The following is a 20,036-nucleotide window of genomic DNA, read 5'->3' as shown; positions in this document are numbered from 1 at the left end:
AGAAGGGATCGTCCACCGTGGTATCGAACTGCATCTTCATAATGCGAGGGATACGCAATATGCGAGGGCGGTAGGTGTATTGCTCAAGGCAGACTCGAAGCATACATCATGAGGCAGACGTTAGGATTGATTGCCACACTATCTGAAGACTGATTAAGTCTTTGAGCTGCTATATTAATCATTGTTGCGGATGACTGAGAACTGAAGGCAGGTGTCTCATTGATGAAGTGAGATGCCTAACGAGATGTACCTCCCCGCCTTATGAGTGATACCCGTCTTGGCGCTTGAACGGGTGGACTTCTGTTCTTGGCAGCTGCTTATTTTCAACATCACTTCATCCCGTTCTTCTGCAGCTCTTCCAGTAGCAATGAGAATGGCGCGATATATGCTCCCTCCGCCAGTTCATGGCCCAAGCAGTAGGAACTTACCAACTGCCGAGTCTGAAGTTTGCATTCCCATATCTTGGTCCGGCTCAAGAATGGGACCTGCACGTAATCACCTCTCCACCGCGCCCCCCGGGTACATGAGCCTTAATTCGGAGCGCAGAAGAGCGGACCAAGACATCGCCATCCATCGTCCTGGTAGGTATCTATGGTGTGTTGCACAGTAACTATACGCATATCTTGCATGAAGCTTATTGCCGCCATTTTCTCGTCACGTATATTGACCTTCGTGGGAAGGCTGTATACGCAGTAGGATGATTTCCTGGCAAGCGGGCGGCGAGGAAAAACATGTAAGAAGCTACTGAGCCATCGAATTGATCTTCTCGAAATTATGAGCTTGAAGACTCTAAGTAATACCTGATCAGACATAACCTTCCCGCGCTATGACTGGGAGCAAGTGCTAAAGACCGACACAAGCCGGCATGTTGATTGGAGTGAGTGACTAACCCTTGAAAGGCTTCCTGGGGATATCTCACTTCTCAAGTTCAGCAGAAGCGGAGTAGATCAAGCTCATGACCCCGCCATATCTAATCGCCAGGCTTATAGCTAATCATTGATTCATCAACGCCCAGGTGTCTTTAGAATAAATGGCTTGGCGATGGTGGACAATGCGGCTAATGCAGTCCCGCAACTCCGTTCTCTTGATTGGCGAGCCCGTGACGCCAAAACGCGACCTTCAGTGGAAGCGTGGTGCTTGGCTTCTATGGAAAAGGCGTCAGCAGCTCTCAAGACAAGGTGTTGGCAGCTTTTCCTGTTTCCCAGACATCTTGTAAGCCGGCGGCCGGATTTCCCTTTTTTCCAATTCCAATTGACAAGTAGGAAAGCAAGCCCGCGCTTTATTATCCACAACAATGGCCGTTTGAACTGCTTTGACTAGCGTTTGTCTAAAGTGCAGCCGTCTTGTCGGTGACAAATGTGCAGGACTGGAAGCTGCATCAGAAATCCATGTCGCCTTGAGTCGCACGAGCTTCCGGCCGCAGACACCGACCGTGCCTTCGCTTCCGCCAATCCACCAACATTCATCTTGGACCAGCCGGCGATCTCACGATTCCCCTTCCACCTCTCCTGCAAATTTCGAATTGGTTCATCTCTCCCTTCGTCCCAGACCACGATCCACACGATCCACGATCCACGCCTGCCCGTCCTCTACCATCATCTTTCCGGCTCTACCGAGAAGTCGTGCACACCAGCAGAAAGTCACAGCTGCGGATTGGACGCAGCAAACGCCCATCCATCCAATCCAGCTACAGCATAACTGCAGAGCTCTGTCGACCACAAAAATGAAGGCCCAACCGCTCATCATCAACTGGCATGTTGATGTCAACCCATATCCTATATACTCTGCACATTTCCAGCCCAATGGTGGTGGACGACTGGCTACTGGTGCTGGAGACAACAAGGTCCGAGTAGGTTACCCCATACCTGCTTGCTCTTCAAGGGTCTAAGTGCTGACTTTGCACATGGGTAGCTCTGGAAGATCGAAGATGATGGCGAAGACCGCAAGGTGGATTATCTAGCCACTCTTTCAACACATACACAAGCCGTGAATGTGGTACGGTGGGCTCCGAAAGGTAAGCCGGAATCTCCCTCCTCCAGTATTCTGTTCGATGTTGTTTCTTCTATGCTAACCTATTCGGTTCTTCAGGCGACATCCTCGCATCTGCTGGTGACGACGGTAATGTGATCCTATGGGTCCCTTCTGACTCCCGATCCGCTGGCTTTGGGGAGGAGGCGGACCCCGAAGCCAAAGAGTTTTGGCGGAGAAAACACATGTGCAGGTCTTCTGGGACGGAGATTTTCGATTTGGCTTGGGCGCCGGATGCATCCTACTTCATTATCGGAAGTATGGATAACGTTGCCCGAATCTACAACGCTGCAACAGGTGCGTAGTGCTTCAGGAGCTTTCAAGTGCACGCCTTGCTGATGTTTTCCTAGGCACGCTGGTTCGACAAATTGCCGAACATAGTCACTATGTCCAGGGTGTTGCATGGGACCCGTTGAACGAGTATATCGCCACGCAATCCTCGGATCGTGCCGTGCATATTTACTCGCTGAAGACCAAGGACGGGCAGTATACTCTAGGCTGCAACGATAAAGAGCCATCAAAAATTGCAAGCCACGTCAAAGCTGATCTTCCGGCGCGGCGGATCTCTTCCCACAGTCCCGCCCCTCCTGAATTGGGGTATCGGTCAGTTCTTGACAATGTGCCAGGAGTGGCGATTGGCTCTCCTGTCCCATCCGCTCCAGGGACCCCCACCTCAATGGCTCTCCCGATGAACCCCCCAAGTGTTGTTAGTCACAGCCGGAGGTCATCGTTCTCTTCGAGACGCTCGGTCTCACCAGCGCCGTCGATGCCGTTGCCGGCAGTGATGCCGATAGAGGCTTCGCCAAAGCCGCACATGCATGGCGCAAGCTTAGGGATGAAGAACGCGAGTCTCTACGCAAACGAGACTCTGACTTCCTTCTTCAGGCGACTTACTTTTACTCCCGACGGAAGTCTTCTTCTCACCCCTGCTGGGCAATATCAGACCCAGCACCAAGTTGAGGGCCAGAAACCCACGTTCGAGGTGACAAATACCGTGTACATTTACACCAGAGGAGGCATCAACAAACCTCCCATTGCACATCTACCAGGGCACAAAAAGCCATCTGTCGCAGTCAGATGTTCACCAATCGTGTATACGCTGAGGCAGTCACCTCCTGTTACCAAGCATATTACTATCGACACATCTTCTTCTGAAGATGCCATCCCGCCGTTGCCCGAGGCTGTCACAAAACCTTCCCCAGCACCCTCACAGATGGAGCCCCCTCCGCCGCCGTCATTGGTTGAAACAGTCACGTCCAACTCCAGGGTGCTGAGTTTGGAGACAGGCGTGCAAACACCAGGACCCAAGCCTGCCTTTGCATTGCCGTATCGAATGATATATGCGGTGGCTACCCAGGATTCGGTGTTGTTGTACGATACTCAACAACACACCCCGATCTGTATCGTGAGCAACCTTCATTGCGCCACATTTACTGATTTGACTTGGTAAGTTCATCCGGAAGCGTCAACAAGATGGTTTCAGACTAACATTTTTTCCAGGTCAAGTGATGGTTTGACGCTGCTGATCTCGTCTTCGGATGGATTCTGCTCTACATTGTCGTTCCTGCCGGGTGAGCTTGGTACTGTGTACACGGGCGAACTCGGGCCTCCAAAGCCCCAAGGCACTGCTGTCTCGAACCAAAATACGCCTGTACCAACCCCCACTTCGGTGCTGGCACCTCCTTCCCCTTTTCCAAACGGCTCCCAGCATCGCCATCGCGACTCTGCCGGCTCGTTTACAGCCCCATCTCCTCCACCAGCCGCATCTTTTGTCAACCCAAGGCCGGGGTCACCAGCAAGGTCCAACTCGGCGTCTTCAGTGATTACTCAGACGTCTGGTGCTCAGACTGGGGTGTTGAACAACCCGCCACTAATAGCTGGTCAGGTTCCCAGCCTGACAGCGGTGAACTCTGGCAAGGTGACGGGAGTTCCCATCACCACTCCCCCAGAAACACCCCGAAGCTCGTTTGTCCCGCCGCCGACAGGCACCAAGCGGGATACCAATGAAGCGGAGACAGATGACTCGTTGGGCAACCAGAATAAGCGAAGGCGTATTGCGCCTACACTGGTGGACTCATCGACAGAGTCAAACAACGGTGCTGGCAGCGAAGGATCGAGGGCTTAGGTGGTCCCGGAACGTCGCCGGCGAACCGCGTAGTTTGTTTGTTATGATTGGGGTAGGCGTTGGGACTGCGGGTTAAGAAAAGCAAGCGATATTGATGGTCAAGTTTTGTTATGGAATGGTTTTGGGCTCCCCATCTATTCGGAGTTAATGGACCCAGCCATGCTGGTCTGCATTTGGTGGTGTTAGGTCCTTTTCTTTTCCTCACACGTTGTCGACAACGGGGTACATGTTTATGTAACTGCTAGAGTTGTAGGTATGCGAGTTTGATCTGGTTTGCTGATTGGAAGGGGCACATCTAGGTCGGCTGGTCAGATATAATGTATCAAGCTATACTGTACCTGAATTGTTTGTTCTAAAGGTTAACGATGGGCGGTTTCCTACGGGTCAAGCAACCCAGCAACTTCCGTCCTTTGTTGGGGTCAGGCAGCGGGGGAGTGAGGGGAAAGCCGCTCCTTACTCCGCACCAATGGTATCCGTCAGCCGAGCGGTTATCTTATCACTTACACGGCAGCTACTTCCCAGGTCACCTGCTCTTCCCCATGTCTCTCCTGCAGTCTTCTTGAACATAAATTTCTCTTTTCACCACTCTTTGTTTTGAGTTTGCTTTACTTTTCAGGTTCTTCTTTTGTCTTGGAGCATTGTAGTCGATTGGACCATCTATCGTTCGTCACAGCTTATCCATCAGGCTTATCACCACACGTATAGCATCATCAGAGTATAACTTCATCAAGGTTCCAACACCACCACCGCCAACATGTTTCTAAGCGAGTACTTTCAGCACAAACGGGACTGGTAAGCTTCTTTCCCTTCTTCCCACCTCTACCCTCTGACAATTCGAATTAACAACCTTCCCATTAGCAAGTTCAAGCAAGCCCAACGCCAACAACGGATCGACGCCCTCCCAGCAGAGTACAAATCACCCGTCACCCCAGACGAAAAGGAGATATTTTCCGCGCCAATCGATTCACTGGTCGCCAATGTCCAAAACGGCACCACCCATCCGCTGAGCATCCTCCGCGCGTATGGAAAGCTTGCGCTAAGGGCGCACTCTCAGACTAACTGCCTAACGGAGATTATGTTTTCTTCAGCGGAGCAGTGGATCAACGCTGCACGCACCAAAACAGAAGTAGACAAGGGAGGGAACCCGCTGCCGAACCTAGAGGGGTCGTTAGCGGGTATCCCGGTGTCGCTGAAGGATACGATCATTGTTGGGGGGTATGACACGACGGTGGGGTACAGCTCGTTTGTGGGAAACGACGACGGCAAAGATGGGGCGATGGTGAGGATGCTGAAGGATATGGGGGCTGTGCCGCATGTCAAGACGAATTGTCCGATTACGTTGTTGAGTTTTGAGAGCGGGAACGATGTTTGGGGGAGGGCAGAGAATCCGTTTAAAAAAGGGTATAGTCCCGGGGGGAGTACGGGGGGTGAGAGCGCGCTGTTGGCTATGGGGGGGAGTAGGATTGGGGTTGGGAGCGATGTGGCGGGGAGCGTGAGGTTGCCGGCGCATTGGGCAGGTTGTTATGCGTTGAGGTGCTCGACGGGGAGGTGGCCTAAGGCGGGAATCAAGACTAGTATGCCTGGGCAGGAGGGGGTGCCGAGTGTGTACAGTCCTATGGCGAGGACGTTGGGGGATTTGAGGTATTTTACTAGGGAGGTGATTGAATTTGGGCCGTGGAGGTATGATGGGACTGTTCACCCTCTTGCGTGGAGGGGGGAGATGGAGAAGGGGTTTGAGCAGAAGGAGAAGTTGAAGGTTGGGGTGATGTGGACGGATGGGGTTGTTGATCCGAGTCCTGCCTGTCGGAGGGCGTTGGAGACGGTTGTGAATGCGTTGAAGGCGCAGGGGCACGAGATTGTTGAGTTGGATGGAGAGCACGCGCCGCCGGATCTGTATGAGGGGTTGAAGATTGCCTCACTGGTGTTGAATGCGGATGGCGGGCAGATGTTTGACTCTTTTAGGCGACCTGGGGAGTGGCTGGATACTGGAGCTGCTCAGATCAAATCACTGGCGAGTTGGTGGAACCCGTTTAGATGGTTCTATTACCTTTGGGTGAAGTATGTCAGGAGAGATCACGTTTGGGCTGGTTTGGTTGAGAATTGGAGAGCACAGTCGGCTTTTGAGAACTGGAAGCTGGTTGCTCGGAGAGAGGAGTACAGAGCCAAGTGGTTTGAGTGGTGGAATCAGCAGGGTTTGGATGTCATTGTTTCGGTTCCGAATGCAACGCCTGCGCTGCCCCTGAATGCGATGAAGGATGCTTTCAGCAGCTGTGGGTATACATTTTTGTTCAACTTGGCAAGTCTACTTGAACGCTGTCCTATCCATGTCTCTGGCTAACATTATATCCAGCTCGATTACTCAGCCGGCGTCCTTCCCGTAACCAAGGTCCAAGCCGAACTTGACGGCCTTCCAGAAGACTTCAACATCAGAAAGCTCAATGGTGTTGCTCGTGGGGCCTACAAGTACTACGACGCCGAGAAGATGGATGGCCTGCCCGTGGGCGTGCAGGTTATTGGTCGCCGACTGGAAGAAGAAAAGGTTCTGGCGGTGATGCAGCGGGTGGAAGACGCCCTGGGAGAGGACAAGTATCAGCCCATCAGTGTCGGCAGACTTCAGCTAGAGTAGATTGCAGCTCAGTATGAGATACAGGGGTTGGAGGATAAGTTGGTGGGGTTGAAGGAGGAGGAATAGGAGGCTTTTCTGGATGCTCTAGCGGTTATGAAGGCCTCCGGGAGGTGTTAATGAGGAAGCGTGGAGCAGTTGGTTTATGGGCTTGAGCGTTGCACATAGCGTGGAAATATAAGAAGTAACTATTTTTGATGAAGAAATGGTATCAAAGTGTACCTACCCAGGCTCCGATATGATGGCAAAACTGGTTGATTGGTGTTTTGGGGGTAGAGCAAACGGATTAAAGAAATTCTGTGATTTGACAATGCGAGGTTCGAGATCAAACGAGAATGGAGGGCGTTTGCACGATTGTATGTGTGTGTGACCTTGTCTCGAACTTTCGGGATGGGTCATGCAGGTTTTTTCTCTTTCGAGGGCGTTGCCTAGGCACAATGTGTTGATGGGTGTGTATAAAACCCCATCTCCAGCTTGAAGGAACTGTCACTTACCTATATTGGCAACAGACCACACCACTACTGCCACTTCAACTACTTGATACCCCATCTGTTTTTTTTTTTTTTTTTTTTTGTTTTCTTTCTCATCAAGAACCAATTTCAATTTGTCCTTTTCAAAGAAAATGGTGTCCAAACAGGAGAAAGTGTTGCCGCTCCCCAAGCCGGGCGAGCGCAATATTTTGGTCACTTCGGCGCTCCCTTATGTGAACAATGTCCCGCACTTGGGGAATATTATCGGGTCGGTGCTCTCGGCGGATGTGTTTGCGAGGTTTTGGAGGGGGAGGGGGGGGAATGTGCTTTTTGTGGGAGGTGAGTTATCTCTGTTCTTGCTTATCTGTTTTTGTTTTTGAGATCTTCTCTTTATTTTGAGTTGGTCTCCTTTTTCACGGTATCATCTTTTCCCTTTTCCTCGGGTTGGGAAGCCGGAGGAGTGGACGGTTGGTCCAGGCTTTGGCTGTGGGACGGCGAAGTCTTGTTTTTTATCTTCCTCTTTCAATGTCTTGCCTGCTTCTCGGTTCCTCTTTTTTTTTTTTTTTTTTTTTTTATAGGCCAAAAATGAGTTGATGGTAGGGATGTCATCTGGGGAGTTGGTTGTGTTGCCTGTTTTCCCTCTCGACCGTCTGACAAACTGCTGATGACAAATGTTGCAATGGACAGGAACGGACGAGTTCGGCACTACAACCTCCCTCCGGGCACGCGAGGAAGGCGTTGCGCCCCAAGAGTTGTGTGACAAGTATTATAAGATCCACAAGGACGTGTACGAGTGGTTCAATATCAGCTTCGACATCTTTGGACGGACGACGAATGACCGGCACACGGAAATCACACACGACATCTTCAAAGAGTTGTGGGAAGAAGGGCTGATTGAGATCAGGGATTCGGAACAGCTTTGGTGTGAGCAGTGTAAAGGGTTTGTGTTTGATCGGTTGGTGGAGGGGACATGCCCGGAGTGTGGCTGCGAGGAGGCGAGAGGTACGTTTTTTTTTTTTTTGAGATGCTCACCTTGAGATGCAGAGTTGCTGACAGCTTTGGCTGGGGGGGCGGTAGGTGACCAGTGTGGGGATTGTGACTGGGTTTTTGACATTACGGAGTTGGTTGAGCCGAAGTGTAAGATCCACGGGGGAAGGCCAGCACTAAGGCCGAGCAAGCACTTGTTTTTGAAACTTGACATTCATGGCCCGTTGCTCGAGAACCAGGCTAAGGAACAAGGAGAGAATTGGTTGGTAAACGCGAAGGAAATCAATGGGAACTCTTCTATATGTATAACAAGGGATGGACTGGACTGGGGAACACCGGTGCCCGGGCGGTTGGCAGGGTTCGACGGGAAAGTTTTCTATCCGTGGTGGGATGCGTTGCTCGGATATATTTCCATCACGGCAAGTGGGATGGAAGGGGAAAGCTGGAGGGCGTGGTGGCGGCCTTCGACACCCATCGCCATGAAAAGCCACGACGACAACGACAGCTCTTTCTACAAACCTGGTGATAACACACCCAAGTCGGATGTAGGCGTTCGGCTATCCCAGTTTCTCGGCGCAGACAACATCTTCTTCCATGGGATCTTGTTTCCTGCCACGCTACTTCCCTTGGATCCTCCCTACACAGCTCCTCGCCACATCGCTTCAACAAGATTTCTCACCTACCAGGGCGGCAGATTCTCTAAATCCCTTGGGGTGGGGGTATTTGGCGACAATGCTCAGCAAACTGGCCTCTCGGCTGATGTCTTTCGATTCTTCCTCCTCCAGTCCCGCCCTGAGGGCATGGAAGACACGGATTTCACCTGGGACAGGCTGGTCGAGGTCCACAATGAACTTTTTGTCGGTAAGATCGGGAGACTGGTCCGCAAAGTCCTCACGGATCTCAACGGTGTGGTGCCTCACAGCCACGATCATATCAATGGGCCACTGCTTTCGTCTATGGGACAGACGATTAAGCGCTTCAACGGAGGTGTACACAAGCTACTGGTGCAGTACGTTACCCAGCTTGAAAACTCGGAGTTGAGGGGTGGCTTGATGACAACTCTGGAGTTAACTTGTGGAGGCATTGCTCTCTTGGACCTGGTCAGTAACAGGGTTATGTTGACGGACACATGTGAGCGGCAGGCTGTTTTGGAGGTGGGGATCAATCTGGTATACTTGGTGGTGAGGATGCTAGAGCCTTATATTCCTAAGACTGTAGAGTCGCTTTACGAGGTGCTCGGAGTGGAACGGCCTACAGGAAGACTTGAGAAGGATTGGCTTGGGGATCAGGGACCGATAAAGCCGGGACATGAGGTTGGGAAGTGGGAGGAGGTGGAGGCCTTGTTTGAACGTATCTGGCCCGAGAAGGCAAAGATGTGGGAGCTGAAGTTTGGAGGCAAGAAAAAGAGAAAGGGAGAGGTCTTGGTGTGTGAAGAGGCGAAGAGGAGGGAGAAGATTTAGATAACTGATGGGGTGCCAATGTTTGTAAGATAGGCAGAGCGACTGTAGCGAGACATAGCTGCTTGTTTTGTAAGTTGGGTGGGAGATTGCAAATTTACATTCTTTCGCTGGCTCTCTCACAAGTTAAGAAAATGACGTTGCTTTGCCTGTCGATGCTCTCTTGCTTCCATTGATTATCGGATGATATTGCTCAAGTTCTCTGCACTAACAGCATTGCATGCTAAACCCGCTAATAGTACTGTTGGCCCATGTAGGCATGGCAGCTGCTAATAAGAAATTATTAACCTTACCTAATACGGCAAACAAAGCCAACCGCAACCCGGGAACTTTGCAACATCTTACCCAAACCCCAAACAACGTGTTTACATTATACCATTCTCCAGAACATACAACGCGCCGCCGCATCGCAAAAGTCGAAGAAATCGTTGAATTTTCTTCATCTACGAGGTATGATTCATATCTGAAAATTTTTCTGCGATTTTTATGATTTTTGGCTCATTTTACTGACACCCTCTCACAGCGCCTTTTTGTTCGACGCGCTGGTTGGTCTAGAGCTCACTTACACTTTCACTTCCAAGGCCGCCTGTCTTCCAAGTCACGACGAAGCGTAGAATAGCCCATCACCATAAGCCATCACTAGACAGCTGTCACAATGTCGTTCGTGGATGACTACATGGAGGATGCTCCTCTCCAATTGATCCAAAGCGACTTGCAAGAGTAAGTGACCAGGCATCTCACCTGTAAACCCTTGTCGTGTTGTGCCTTCCCTCAGTTTCGCTGGGTTTTTGGTACAAGCAGCTCGCGACAAGCACCCACAACCCTGCCACTCCTCTCTTTCCCCCCAAATCACGAGGCGACTTTGGCAAGTCCATGTAGTTTTCACTACTTTCACAAGTCGCTCATTTGGCGGTCCAAACCCCGTCACTCACTCACTCACCCACCCTCACTTGTCCGTCTCATGTTTAATTGTTTTATATTTTGACCCAATTATTAACTCGCATTGCAGGTCTGTTGAGGTTTCATACTCAAGAGAGAGCTCAATCGCTCTCGATTTCGCCGGTGGTGCTGGCCCGACTGTGGTCAACCTTCATGAAGAAGAGGATCTCATCATAAACGAGCAGTTCACCATGCCGCCCGCCCTTCCAGAAGCCGATATGGGCTTGGGTGCCGGTCTCTTCGATGATAAACTCGCGCCTTCCCCGTCGAAAAAGCGGGGCCGCCCTTTGAGATCCTCTACTGGGACTTCTTCCGAGACGCCCGCCAAGTCGACACCGGCTGCGAAGACTCCTCGTTCAACCCAGAGTGTTGGCAAGTCTTCTGCTACGCCCAAATCTGCTAAGAACAGTGCGGGTCCTAAGAGCGCCAGCCACAGCACAGGCCGTAAGCGCAAGGCTGAAGAGATCGAGACCGAGGCCGAGACGTCTCCTGAAGCTGAAGCTGAAGTTGAAACGACACCAGCGGTAAAGCGTGGTCGTGCCGGAAGGCCTGCCCGTACTGCAGGCAAGGCCGCCAGTGCGCGACTCTCACTTAAGGCTGCTAAGGAGCCTACTCGTGGTCGTCCCAAGGGGCCCGCTGTAAGTAATGCCTCCTACGTGTATATATTGTCACAGCCCTCTACTGAGAAGAAGGAGAAGGCCACCACTAAGCCCAAGAACAAGGGCGGTCGTCCCAAGAAGGACACATCTGGCGTCGCCTCTGAAGAGGTTTACGAAGTCGAAGCCATCCGTGACTCGAGAATCGACGACAAGACCAAGGCTCACAAGTTCCTCGTCAAGTGGAAGGGCTATCCCGAAAATGAAAACACCTGGGAGCCCAGGTCTAACCTCAAAGGAGCCGAAGAATTAGTCCGTGAGTTTGAGAAGAGCCAAAAGAAGACCAAGGCTGCGGATGCTGCCGTCAAGGTATCAGCACCCAAGAAGGAGAAGGCGGAGAAGCCAGCAGCCGAAAAGAAGGTGGCCCCTGCTAAGGGTAGGGGCAAGGCGAAGGCCGTGAAGAAGGTTGCGCCGGCAAAAAAGCCCGTGGGGCGGCCGGGGTGAAGGGGGAGATCTGCCAAGGCATAGTCGATATGGCGTTGGGTTGTCTCACAGTTTGTAAAAGGGTGGGTGCGTGGGTTGTTTAGTTTTGCAATTGGAATCTGGTTGCTGTTTGTTTTTCGCTTTCGTGTCGTTATTTTTATTTCTTTCTCGCGGTTCCTGCAATGGAGGTCATTTTTATATTGGCTCATCAGGCACACACAAAAAGCCATCTTTGCGTAGAATAGTTCTCCGGACGGTTGTCACGTGGTAGTGGTTTAGCTAGGGCTTGTGTATGGCTGGCATGTATCACTGTTACATATAATATCTCATTATCTCGTGCGTATACCCTGATAGCTATCTTTACTGTTGCCCTCTGAGTGTCAGAAGTTCTCTCCTATATTTGCCTTGCCCACGGGTTACTGTCGAGTCGTTAGGCCATCAGCCACAACAGATAACCGCATTCCACTTCCCCATACCCACCACCCAGCTCTAAAGACGCCACTGTGTCAAATCCTTTGCACACGAGGCATGCTGAACTGCAGGGAGGGTGGGGATGACGGCACACTTGTCTTTCCTATCTGAACAGGTTGCGCGTTTGTAAAACTCGTCACACCTGTCACTGTTGCTCCTGTGCTTGGTTTTGCAGTCTTGTCCTCTGGTTTATTTCCGAGAAAGGATCACTCTTTACCGTCACCGCTCCCGTTAATGTTATTTAAATAGGTTGGTTCCTTTCTCGAAGACTATCGCAACTGCTCGAACGAGACAACGATACTTTAACATCGATTCGAGCAAATACACGACACGACCGCAGACGAGCATTGCTCAACGTTCAAAAAGAGGGTATATAAATACGGCACTACGTCTCAAAACCAAAGCAAATGAACAAAATACCATAAACAAAAAAAAAAGGGAATTCAACAACAACATTTCTACCTCTCACTATCAAAACCAAAGGACAACAGAACAAAACACAGGGAAGCAAGGAAAACTAAACCTCCTGGTATGCCAACGCCCCTCCCTTATGCCCGGTAAGGTACCTATCAAACATCAACCCTTCCCTCTCATACCCTACCGCCCCCCATTCTCCAAATCATCCAACGGCACATACCCCTCCCCTCTAGCCCCCTTCCTCCCCATGAAAACCCCCAACAACCCCTCCATCCCACTCACAATCCCATCACCCATCCTCTCCACTACCCCCTTCGGCTTGAGCCCACCCTCCTCCATCCACCTCGGCCGCTTCCAAAACTTCAAAAACAGCGAACTAACCACCACACTAACACTACTCCCCGCCATCGCCGCCCCCGCAGCCATAGGGTGCAGATGCCACCCCAGCGGCAAAAACAACCCCATCGCAAACGGCAACCCAACAGCATTGTACATGCACGCCCACAACAAATTCATCTTGATCCTCCTAAAGATCGTTCTCGCAAGGTGCAAAGCAGCAGGGATGTCCATCAGGTCGTTGGGCCGCATGAGGACCACATCGGCCGCTTCCATCGCCACGTCCGTACCAGAAGCCATGGCGATGCCGACGTCCGCCGTGGCAAGAGCAGGTGAGTCGTTGATGCCGTCTCCCACCATGGCGACCACCTCCCCTGAATCCTGAATCTGTCTGATGATTTCTTGCTTCTGATCGGGCGACACGCCAGCGTAGACGTCCGCGGGGGGGATCCCAACCGCGGCTGCGACAGCAAGGGCGGTGGGGCGCTGGTCGCCGGTTACCATGGCGGTTTTGACACCCATGCGGTGGAGGACTGCGATGGCGGCGGCGGCGTTTTCCTTGATGGTGTCGGAAAGGCACAAGTGGCCAGAGTAGGAGCCGTTGATGGAGATGAAGATGTTGGTTGTGCCTGCTTGAGCTTTACGGACGGGGGCGGGTGAGGAAGGGGAGGAAGAGGAGGAAGAGTTGGCTGCGGTGTTGATCTTCTCCGAGGCTTCAACAGCCGACTCGGGGACATCAACGTTGTTTTCTCTCAAGAACTTCACGTTGCCCACGAGGACTTGATACCGTTTTCTTTCTCCACCGACGGCCGGCTCGACGAGCGCGCTGATGCCCTTCCCAACAGCTGCTGTGAAGTCGCCGACGCTGCCCTCGATTGTGCCCTCGGGTCCGAGACCGAGTTCGGTGCGGCAGGCGCCCAAGACGGCTTTGCCTACTGGGTGCTCGGAGCCCATCTCGGCAAGACCAACAATGGTCCACCAGAGACGGCGGAGGGATTGATTGTTTTCCCATGCGGAGACGATGGTCGTCTTGGCCACGCTCATCTTGCCGTAGGTAAGGGTACCCGTCTTGTCAAGAACAACCTGGGTAATCTTGGTGGTGGTCTCGAGAGCCGCGCCGCCCTTAACGAGAATGCCATTCTCAGCGCCAATGCCGGTTCCGACCATGACGGCGGTGGGAGTGGCAAGGCCGAGGGCGCAAGGGCAGGCAAAGACGATAACCGAGATGCAGAGCTTGACACAGACCATGATTTTGCCGCCGCTGGCCTCCTCCAGGAAGATTTGAGGCGGGTGGGACAAGACATGACTGAGGATCATCCAGACGAGGAACGTCATGAGACCAAGGAACAGAATGCTAGGAACAAAGTAACCAGCAAGGAGATCAGCCAAACGCTGGATAGGAGCGCGGCTGGTCTGCGCGTCCTGGACAAGCTTGACGATTTGACTGAGCTGGGTGTCACGGCCGGCCCTGGTGACGCGAATATCGACACGCCCATGGCCGTTGACGGTTCCACCGATCACGTTGCTGCCCTTGGTCTTTTGCACAGGCATCGCCTCGCCGGTGACCATGCTTTCGTCAACATAGGTCTCACCCCTGACCAGGGTACCGTCTGCGGGGATCTTGTCACCAGGTCGGAGAATGACAATGTCTCCCACTTGAATAAGCTCAGTAGGAATGACCTTTTCTTCAGCGGCAGAACCATCCAGGGGCTGGTTTGCGTCACCAGCAGATGTTTCCTTGTTCCACCCTTCAGCAGCCTTTTCCGCAGCGATGGGGTCAGCGTAAATGGTAGCCATAGATGGGGCCAGCGACATCAGCCGGGACAGAGCCTTGGAAGTCTGACCCTTTGCGCGGTTCTCCAGGAAGCGACCAAGTGTGATGAAAGTGATAAGCATGGTACTGGTGTCGTAGATGGTGGCTGGCCTAGTGTGTGGAGGCATGAGGATCGAAACCAACATGGCCATGACACTAAAGAAGAAGGCGCAGGATGTACCCAGAACGACCAACACGTCCATAGTGGGTGAGCCATGCTTCATAGACTTGTACGCTGACTTGTAGAATCGCTTGCCGATGCCAAACTGAACAGGCACCGTGAGACCCAGGCAGATGACGTCGCCGAGATAGAGACCCGGGATGAGTCTGATAGACCCAAAGTCCAGGGGCCCACACATGGGTAGAATCATGCTGATGATGAACACTGGTATTGCAAACGATAGAGAGATCCTAAAATCGCGCCTCCACTCGTTGATCTCCTTGGTCTTGGCGAGTGATTCCAGCTGTGCATTGTTGTCGTCGTTGTCAGCTACCAGGGCGTTGAAACCCGTGTTTTCGACAGCTTCCACGATCACGCGCAAGCCTGTGACGTTTGGCTTATGCACAACCGTTAGTCTAGATGAACTCGGAGCAAGCTTTGCGCTGCTGACGCCAGGCAGCGCCAACAGCTTCTCCTCAAGCCCCTGAGCAGCCGCAGCGTCCAAGTTCCCATAAATTTTGAGCTGGGCGGTTGATGAGCCTCCACTTGATGAATCCGAAGACTCGAAAACCGTTGACAGAATCTTGGCGTCAAACCCCCTGTCTTCAATGATCTCGGCGATCTTGTCCGCTGGAATTTTTATTGGGTCGTGGGTGATCACTGCCCGTTCCGCAAGCAGACTGATGTTGAAGCGCAGAATTCCGTCCAGATTTTTGAACCCTTCCTCCACGGCCGAGGTACACGCTCCGCAAGTCATGCCCTCGATCGCAACCGTCGTGGTGGCGGCTGTTGATGATGTTTTGCCCGAGTCCACCAGCGCATCCGCCTCTTGTTGCTTTTCCGTACTTTCCAACACCTCGGCATCGAACCCCCTGTCCTCAATGATCCCGCAAATCGCCTCAGCAGCCAAAAGCGCCGGGTCATGTTCAATCACTGCCCTTTCTGACAGCAACGAGATGCTAAAGTGTTTTACCCCGGAGACGTCCTTGAACCCGCCTTCGATCGCAGATGTACAAGCGCCGCACGTCATCCCTTCGATCTTGACCGTTGTGACCATCATAGCCGGGCCATCGTCCGTAGGAAATACGCCAAACGAGTTGCGCGGCGCAACCGGCGACGGGAGGTCTGTAGATAGTACTTCGGCGTCGAATCCTCGGTCTTCGATGATTTCTCGTATCTGTTCGGCGGATATTCTTTGGGGGTCGTGCATAACCACCGCTCTTTCCATGACCAGACTGACCGACACATTTCCTACTCCATCGACACCTTTGAAGCCCGCTTCAACGGCTGAGGTGCATGCGCCACAGCTACGGAGACAGTTAGAGACCAGCACAGCACCACGGTTTTGGACCGCTATGACTACTCACGTCATGCCCTCAACCTTCAGTGTCGTAGTAGCCATGTGCGCGGGGGGCGCTGATAGCGACTGTGATTGAGGAGGGGCCATTGTAGTGGTGGCACCCGATATCGTGTAATACTGGAGTAGTGAATAGGTTGTTAGGTGCTCGTCCTCCCTCCTCCACAAAACTACTCGGTGGCCAGGGTGAAGTTCGGAAATCGATTGCGACTCTGGAGAGAAACAGGCCGGTCGAATGCGACGCCGAGATCACGGTCTTACTCGTTTTCTTCGGAGGCTATAACATTTGAACAGTAGTGTGGATGTGAAACAATGCTTTGACCGTTCAAAGATAACGCATAGGTAACGAGGCCACCTCGCGGAGATGGGGCGGGCTGCTTATGTACAAGAAAGGCAAGGCAAAAAAAAGAAACGGTACCCGACGGCAAAGGTAAATGAGATGGAAGGATTGATGAATGGAGAGGAGCGCGTTAAAGGAAGGCAAAGTGCCAGATATCGCAAAGTGCGGCAGCGTCGGATCCGAGTTTGTCAGCGTTGACGGTCCCCAGTGGTCCCCAAAGGAGGCCCCTGTTGGATGGTGATACAGTGTTTGGCGCACTATGCGACTAACTGCGTTTAGTTATTGTAAGTGCTGCTAGCGATATCTGCCGAGTGTTTCCAAGGCCACAGAGGCCAGATTGGTTGTTTTATAGTGAAAGTATTACAAACTTCTGGCTAGAATGGACGCAAGCAACGCGGAAATACAGCATATATTGGGATCCCCTGCACGTGGAGGGTGGGCTGAAAACAGGCACCGCAGGTTTGACGATCTGTCTCCGGATTCGAGTTGGTACTGTGTCCAGCCGCTCAGGTGCGGGCTGTGACAATGAGCACGTCTCTCGATCTTCGGAGCCTGGGTGGGCATGGATGTGCCGCGCCACCAGGAACACCCACTGCGTCCGGGAGGACGGGAGACTTTTCCATCCCGCTGAATGCTGGTCAAGCCTTGGTGGATGAATACGCCGAAATACGGGCATGCTCACGCGATTCTTCATCCCCTCAAGATCAGGGGGACACAACACAGTCAGAAAGAACCTGCCAGATCGAGAACAGTTACAGACGCGGGGTCTAAAACTTGGCCACCATTCGGTCAGTGTCGAAGACGGCAGTCCTCTTGCAATCTATTTTGAGCGGTCTGAATGGTCACACCCACCGCCCGCCCCGTAGGAAGCAATAAATCCAATAGTCTTATCAACTGCAGCTTGTGCCAGTCTCTAGTACGTGATGTTCGGTCGAATATTGACGCACATGCGGGTACAAGAGAGACGGCACGAGGTTCCTGGGAAAGACCCAAGCGACAAGGCGCACTGTGCACTCTTCTCGCTCTTCTCGGCAACGTCGCGGATTCAGAAGCTGTGGACACGAGAACCCTTGCTCTTGTCGATAAGATCCGCTTCGATCCGGACGTTCTCCCGCTTGTAGCAGGTCAAACCCTGCGGTGGGATTCCCCTGCACATTAAACTTCAGGTCAGAAAACGGTGGGTCATCTTCTAGAAGCCCAATGGAAGTGGCACGACAACAATTGCAAAATGGCTCGACTGGTACATGTCTCCTGTTGCGTTTCTGCGGAGTTATTCGTGGTTACGTATCCTGAGTGGGCTCGTAATGCAGGAACACGAAACGCCAGTGGTTGTGCAACCAGGAAGCCACATTTGTTCAGCGCGGGGCAAGCGCAAAACATAATCCCAGCCTTACCCCAGGTTTGTCAACAGCTCTGTTTGAGCCCCACCATGACTTCGCAGCTGCAAGGCTGCCTTCCAGCTACAACCACCAGCTCTCAACCACCCAAGAGTTAGGAATCATCTGTTGAACGTTTTCCCGAATTCCCAAGTAACACCACCTCCGACTGTGTTTCTGATTTGACAGGTTGAAGCAGGATCTCGGAGTTCTTCAGACAATTTCCAAGATGGAACAGGCAAAAGCTCTCAATGCCCTCGAGGTACGTTTCGTCATCGCCATAGGCATGATTACATCGATGGTATCCCACCCCGCACCCTGCTCACCTATTGTGTAGCCCTTCTTGGCACTCACCAAGTCGGCCACCTCCCCGCGCGCTGCCGCCGACCTCATCTCCCGCGCGACTTCGGCCCCGAATACATACATCTTCACCGAGTTGTTACAGACTCCTCAGATCCAAGCTCTTGCTTCGAATCCAGAGCTTGCCCCACACCTCACACTCCTCCAGATCTTTAGTTATGGCACCTACGAAACATACAAGTCCACCGCAGGTCTTCCCGAGTTGAACGATGCCCAGAGACTGAAGCTCCGTCAGCTGTCTCTTCTGACACTCGCCAACCAAAACAACGGCCATGGGACCGAGCCGGCCTTGAGCTACTCGTCCCTCCAAAGAGCTCTCGACCTGCCCACCCGGCAATCTCTGGAGGAGCTTGTGATCAGCTCCATCTACGCCGACCTCATCAAAGGCCAGCTCAAGCCCAAGGCTTCCCTCGTCCAGATCAACAGCGTTGCTCCTCTCCGAGATGTCGCCCCCACCGCCATTGGCGGGCTCCTCTCCAGCCTCCAAGCCTGGGCTGATCGTTGCGATTCCACCCTGAGCTCCCTCTCGGCACAAATGGACCAGCTCCGCGCCGACGCCGACCGCCGTGCCGCGCAAGAAGCGGCCTGGCAAGAGACAACAGAGAATCTCCTGGAACAGGAGACTGGAAACAAGAATGACAAGGGCAAAAAAGGTTTCTACCCCTCCTTCTCCTCATCACCCCGATACACATCTGGATATGGTCGCGGAAACCTCGGCAACAGGCAGCAGCACAAGAAACAAAAGTCTCTCCATGACTCTCAACAGCCACATGGCTATCCGGCTGCTGGAGGCGGTGGTGGCGCTGGAGGAGTTTTCAACTGGAACCCCAGGAACAACTACTACCACTCTCAAGCTGCCCCCCAGTACGCCGCCCAGGACGCTTCTACTACTGCCTACGGCAATTACAACCCGCACAACGTCCAGACATTTTCTTCTCATCATCATCATCCAAACAACTCTCTGAAGAGAATGCTGACTGATGACTCGGACGGCAGCAGCACACTTCCTTCGGCACCACAACGAGAAGATCAAGCGGGGCCAGGGCAACCAGATCTCGGCGGCGGATTCCCTGCAGGAGGCGCTCGATATTCACCGGCCGGGGTACAGCTGAGCGGAGGAGGTTCGGGCGACGTGTCGATGACGGATACGGAGGAGTGGGAGATGATTGCTCAGGCGGTGGAGAACTCGTTGAATGATATGGCGGCGAGAGATGGGGCTGGTCAGTAGAGGACAGCTGGGTTCATATTGGGGTTGGGGGTGGTAGTGTTGGTTATTGTGAGGTTGTCGAAACGGCAAGGTAGGTGGGCATAAATCGGCAGCCTTGTCGGGGGTAAATTCGGGAAGCGTAGTAATACGCATCCTTGCAGAAGATTTTTGATGTTGTGGATCTAGCAATACTACCAAATCAATGTGTCTTCTGTTTTGGAGAAGGATGGCCGCCGGGGTGTTCGGTGACGTTGATATGCGTGGTCTGAGTAGCTCCGTATCAGCTTTAGATTCCGTTGTGAAGAGAACCAGACTAGTTAAGAAGTAAGCCCTGAAATACAAGCAAGTTTTTTAGGTTCTTTGCGTGTTGATTGTATATAAAAGAGTCTCAACTCACTCTAGCAAAGTATTGAAAAGGAAACAATCTCAAACTGCAAGGTCAAGAGGAACTCAAAGTTAAGAGGAGAAAGAGGGAAGGAAAAAGCAGCAGA

At 52.5% G+C, this 20,036-nt stretch overlaps 6 protein-coding genes across 6 annotated transcripts; 5 read left to right on the top strand and 1 right to left on the bottom strand.

Annotated features, from left to right (window-relative positions):
* Positions 1-1,111: 1,111 nt before the first annotated feature.
* CAC2 (Chromatin assembly factor 1 subunit) lies at positions 1,112-4,153 on the top strand (the record flags this gene model as incomplete). The annotated part of the gene is made up of 6 exons (XM_062884799.1): positions 1,112-1,212; positions 1,268-1,849; positions 1,912-2,014; positions 2,089-2,325; positions 2,379-3,474; positions 3,529-4,153. Exons 2-6 carry the CDS (start codon positions 1,724-1,726, stop codon positions 4,151-4,153), a joined length of 2,187 nt encoding a protein of 728 aa, XP_062747697.1. The 5' UTR covers positions 1,112-1,212; positions 1,268-1,723.
* Positions 4,154-4,907: 754 nt separating this feature from the next.
* Positions 4,908-6,779, top strand: QC762_104030 (uncharacterized protein; the record flags this gene model as incomplete). Its single annotated transcript, XM_062884798.1, has 3 exons — positions 4,908-4,945; positions 5,012-6,423; positions 6,517-6,779. The coding sequence occupies 3 exons, from the start codon at positions 4,908-4,910 to the stop codon at positions 6,777-6,779; spliced, it is 1,713 nt and encodes a 570-aa protein (XP_062747696.1).
* Positions 6,780-7,398: 619 nt separating this feature from the next.
* QC762_104020 (uncharacterized protein) lies at positions 7,399-9,814 on the top strand (the record flags this gene model as incomplete). The annotated part of the gene is made up of 3 exons (XM_062884797.1): positions 7,399-7,585; positions 7,934-8,248; positions 8,324-9,814. 3 exons carry the CDS (start codon positions 7,399-7,401, stop codon positions 9,691-9,693), a joined length of 1,872 nt encoding a protein of 623 aa, XP_062747695.1. The 3' UTR covers positions 9,694-9,814.
* A 221-nt stretch (positions 9,815-10,035) lies between these two features.
* Positions 10,036-12,105, top strand: QC762_104010 (uncharacterized protein). Its single transcript, XM_062884796.1, has 4 exons — positions 10,036-10,140; positions 10,214-10,410; positions 10,700-11,267; positions 11,328-12,105. Exons 2-4 carry the CDS (start codon positions 10,346-10,348, stop codon positions 11,727-11,729), a joined length of 1,035 nt encoding a protein of 344 aa, XP_062747694.1. The 5' UTR covers positions 10,036-10,140; positions 10,214-10,345; the 3' UTR covers positions 11,730-12,105.
* Positions 12,106-12,432: 327 nt separating this feature from the next.
* On the bottom strand, positions 12,433-16,962 carry CCC2 (Cu(2+)-transporting P-type ATPase). Its single transcript, XM_062884795.1, has 2 exons — positions 16,273-16,962; positions 12,433-16,212 (listed from the first exon to the last, which is right to left on the bottom strand). The coding sequence occupies exons 1-2, from the start codon at positions 16,350-16,352 to the stop codon at positions 12,777-12,779; spliced, it is 3,516 nt and encodes a 1,171-aa protein (XP_062747693.1). The 5' UTR covers positions 16,353-16,962; the 3' UTR covers positions 12,433-12,776.
* A 764-nt stretch (positions 16,963-17,726) lies between these two features.
* QC762_103990 (uncharacterized protein) lies at positions 17,727-19,892 on the top strand. Its single transcript, XM_062884794.1, has 2 exons — positions 17,727-18,240; positions 18,316-19,892. Exons 1-2 carry the CDS (start codon positions 18,208-18,210, stop codon positions 19,564-19,566), a joined length of 1,284 nt encoding a protein of 427 aa, XP_062747692.1. The 5' UTR covers positions 17,727-18,207; the 3' UTR covers positions 19,567-19,892.
* The last annotated feature ends 144 nt before the right edge of the window (positions 19,893-20,036 follow it).

This window comes from Podospora pseudocomata (assembly GCF_035222375.1).
Source record: "Podospora pseudocomata strain CBS 415.72m chromosome 1 map unlocalized CBS415.72m_1, whole genome shotgun sequence".
Taxonomy (NCBI): domain Eukaryota; kingdom Fungi; phylum Ascomycota; class Sordariomycetes; order Sordariales; family Podosporaceae; genus Podospora; species Podospora pseudocomata.
Note: the sequence above shows the minus strand (reverse complement) of the source record. Positions and strands in the feature narration are given on the sequence as shown.

Bases quoted from the DNA above. Each gene is read 5' to 3' on its own strand.
- QC762_104010 (XM_062884796.1), top strand. From the start codon at position 10,346: ATGTCGTTCGTGGATGACTACATGGAGGATGCTCCTCTCCAATTGATC. The intron at 10,411-10,699 runs GTAAGTGACCAG...CTCGCATTGCAG, and splicing joins ATCCAAAGCGACTTGCAAGA to GTCTGTTGAGGTTTCATACT. The intron at 11,268-11,327 runs GTAAGTAATGCC...AAGAAGGAGAAG, and splicing joins GTCGTCCCAAGGGGCCCGCT to GCCACCACTAAGCCCAAGAA.
- CCC2 (XM_062884795.1), bottom strand. From the start codon at position 16,352: ATGGCCCCTCCTCAATCACAGTCGCTATCAGCGCCCCCCGCGCACATG. The intron at 16,213-16,272 runs GTGAGTAGTCAT...CTGTCTCCGTAG, and splicing joins CTGAAGGTTGAGGGCATGAC to CTGTGGCGCATGCACCTCAG.
- QC762_103990 (XM_062884794.1), top strand. From the start codon at position 18,208: ATGGAACAGGCAAAAGCTCTCAATGCCCTCGAG. The intron at 18,241-18,315 runs GTACGTTTCGTC...CCTATTGTGTAG, and splicing joins AAGCTCTCAATGCCCTCGAG to CCCTTCTTGGCACTCACCAA.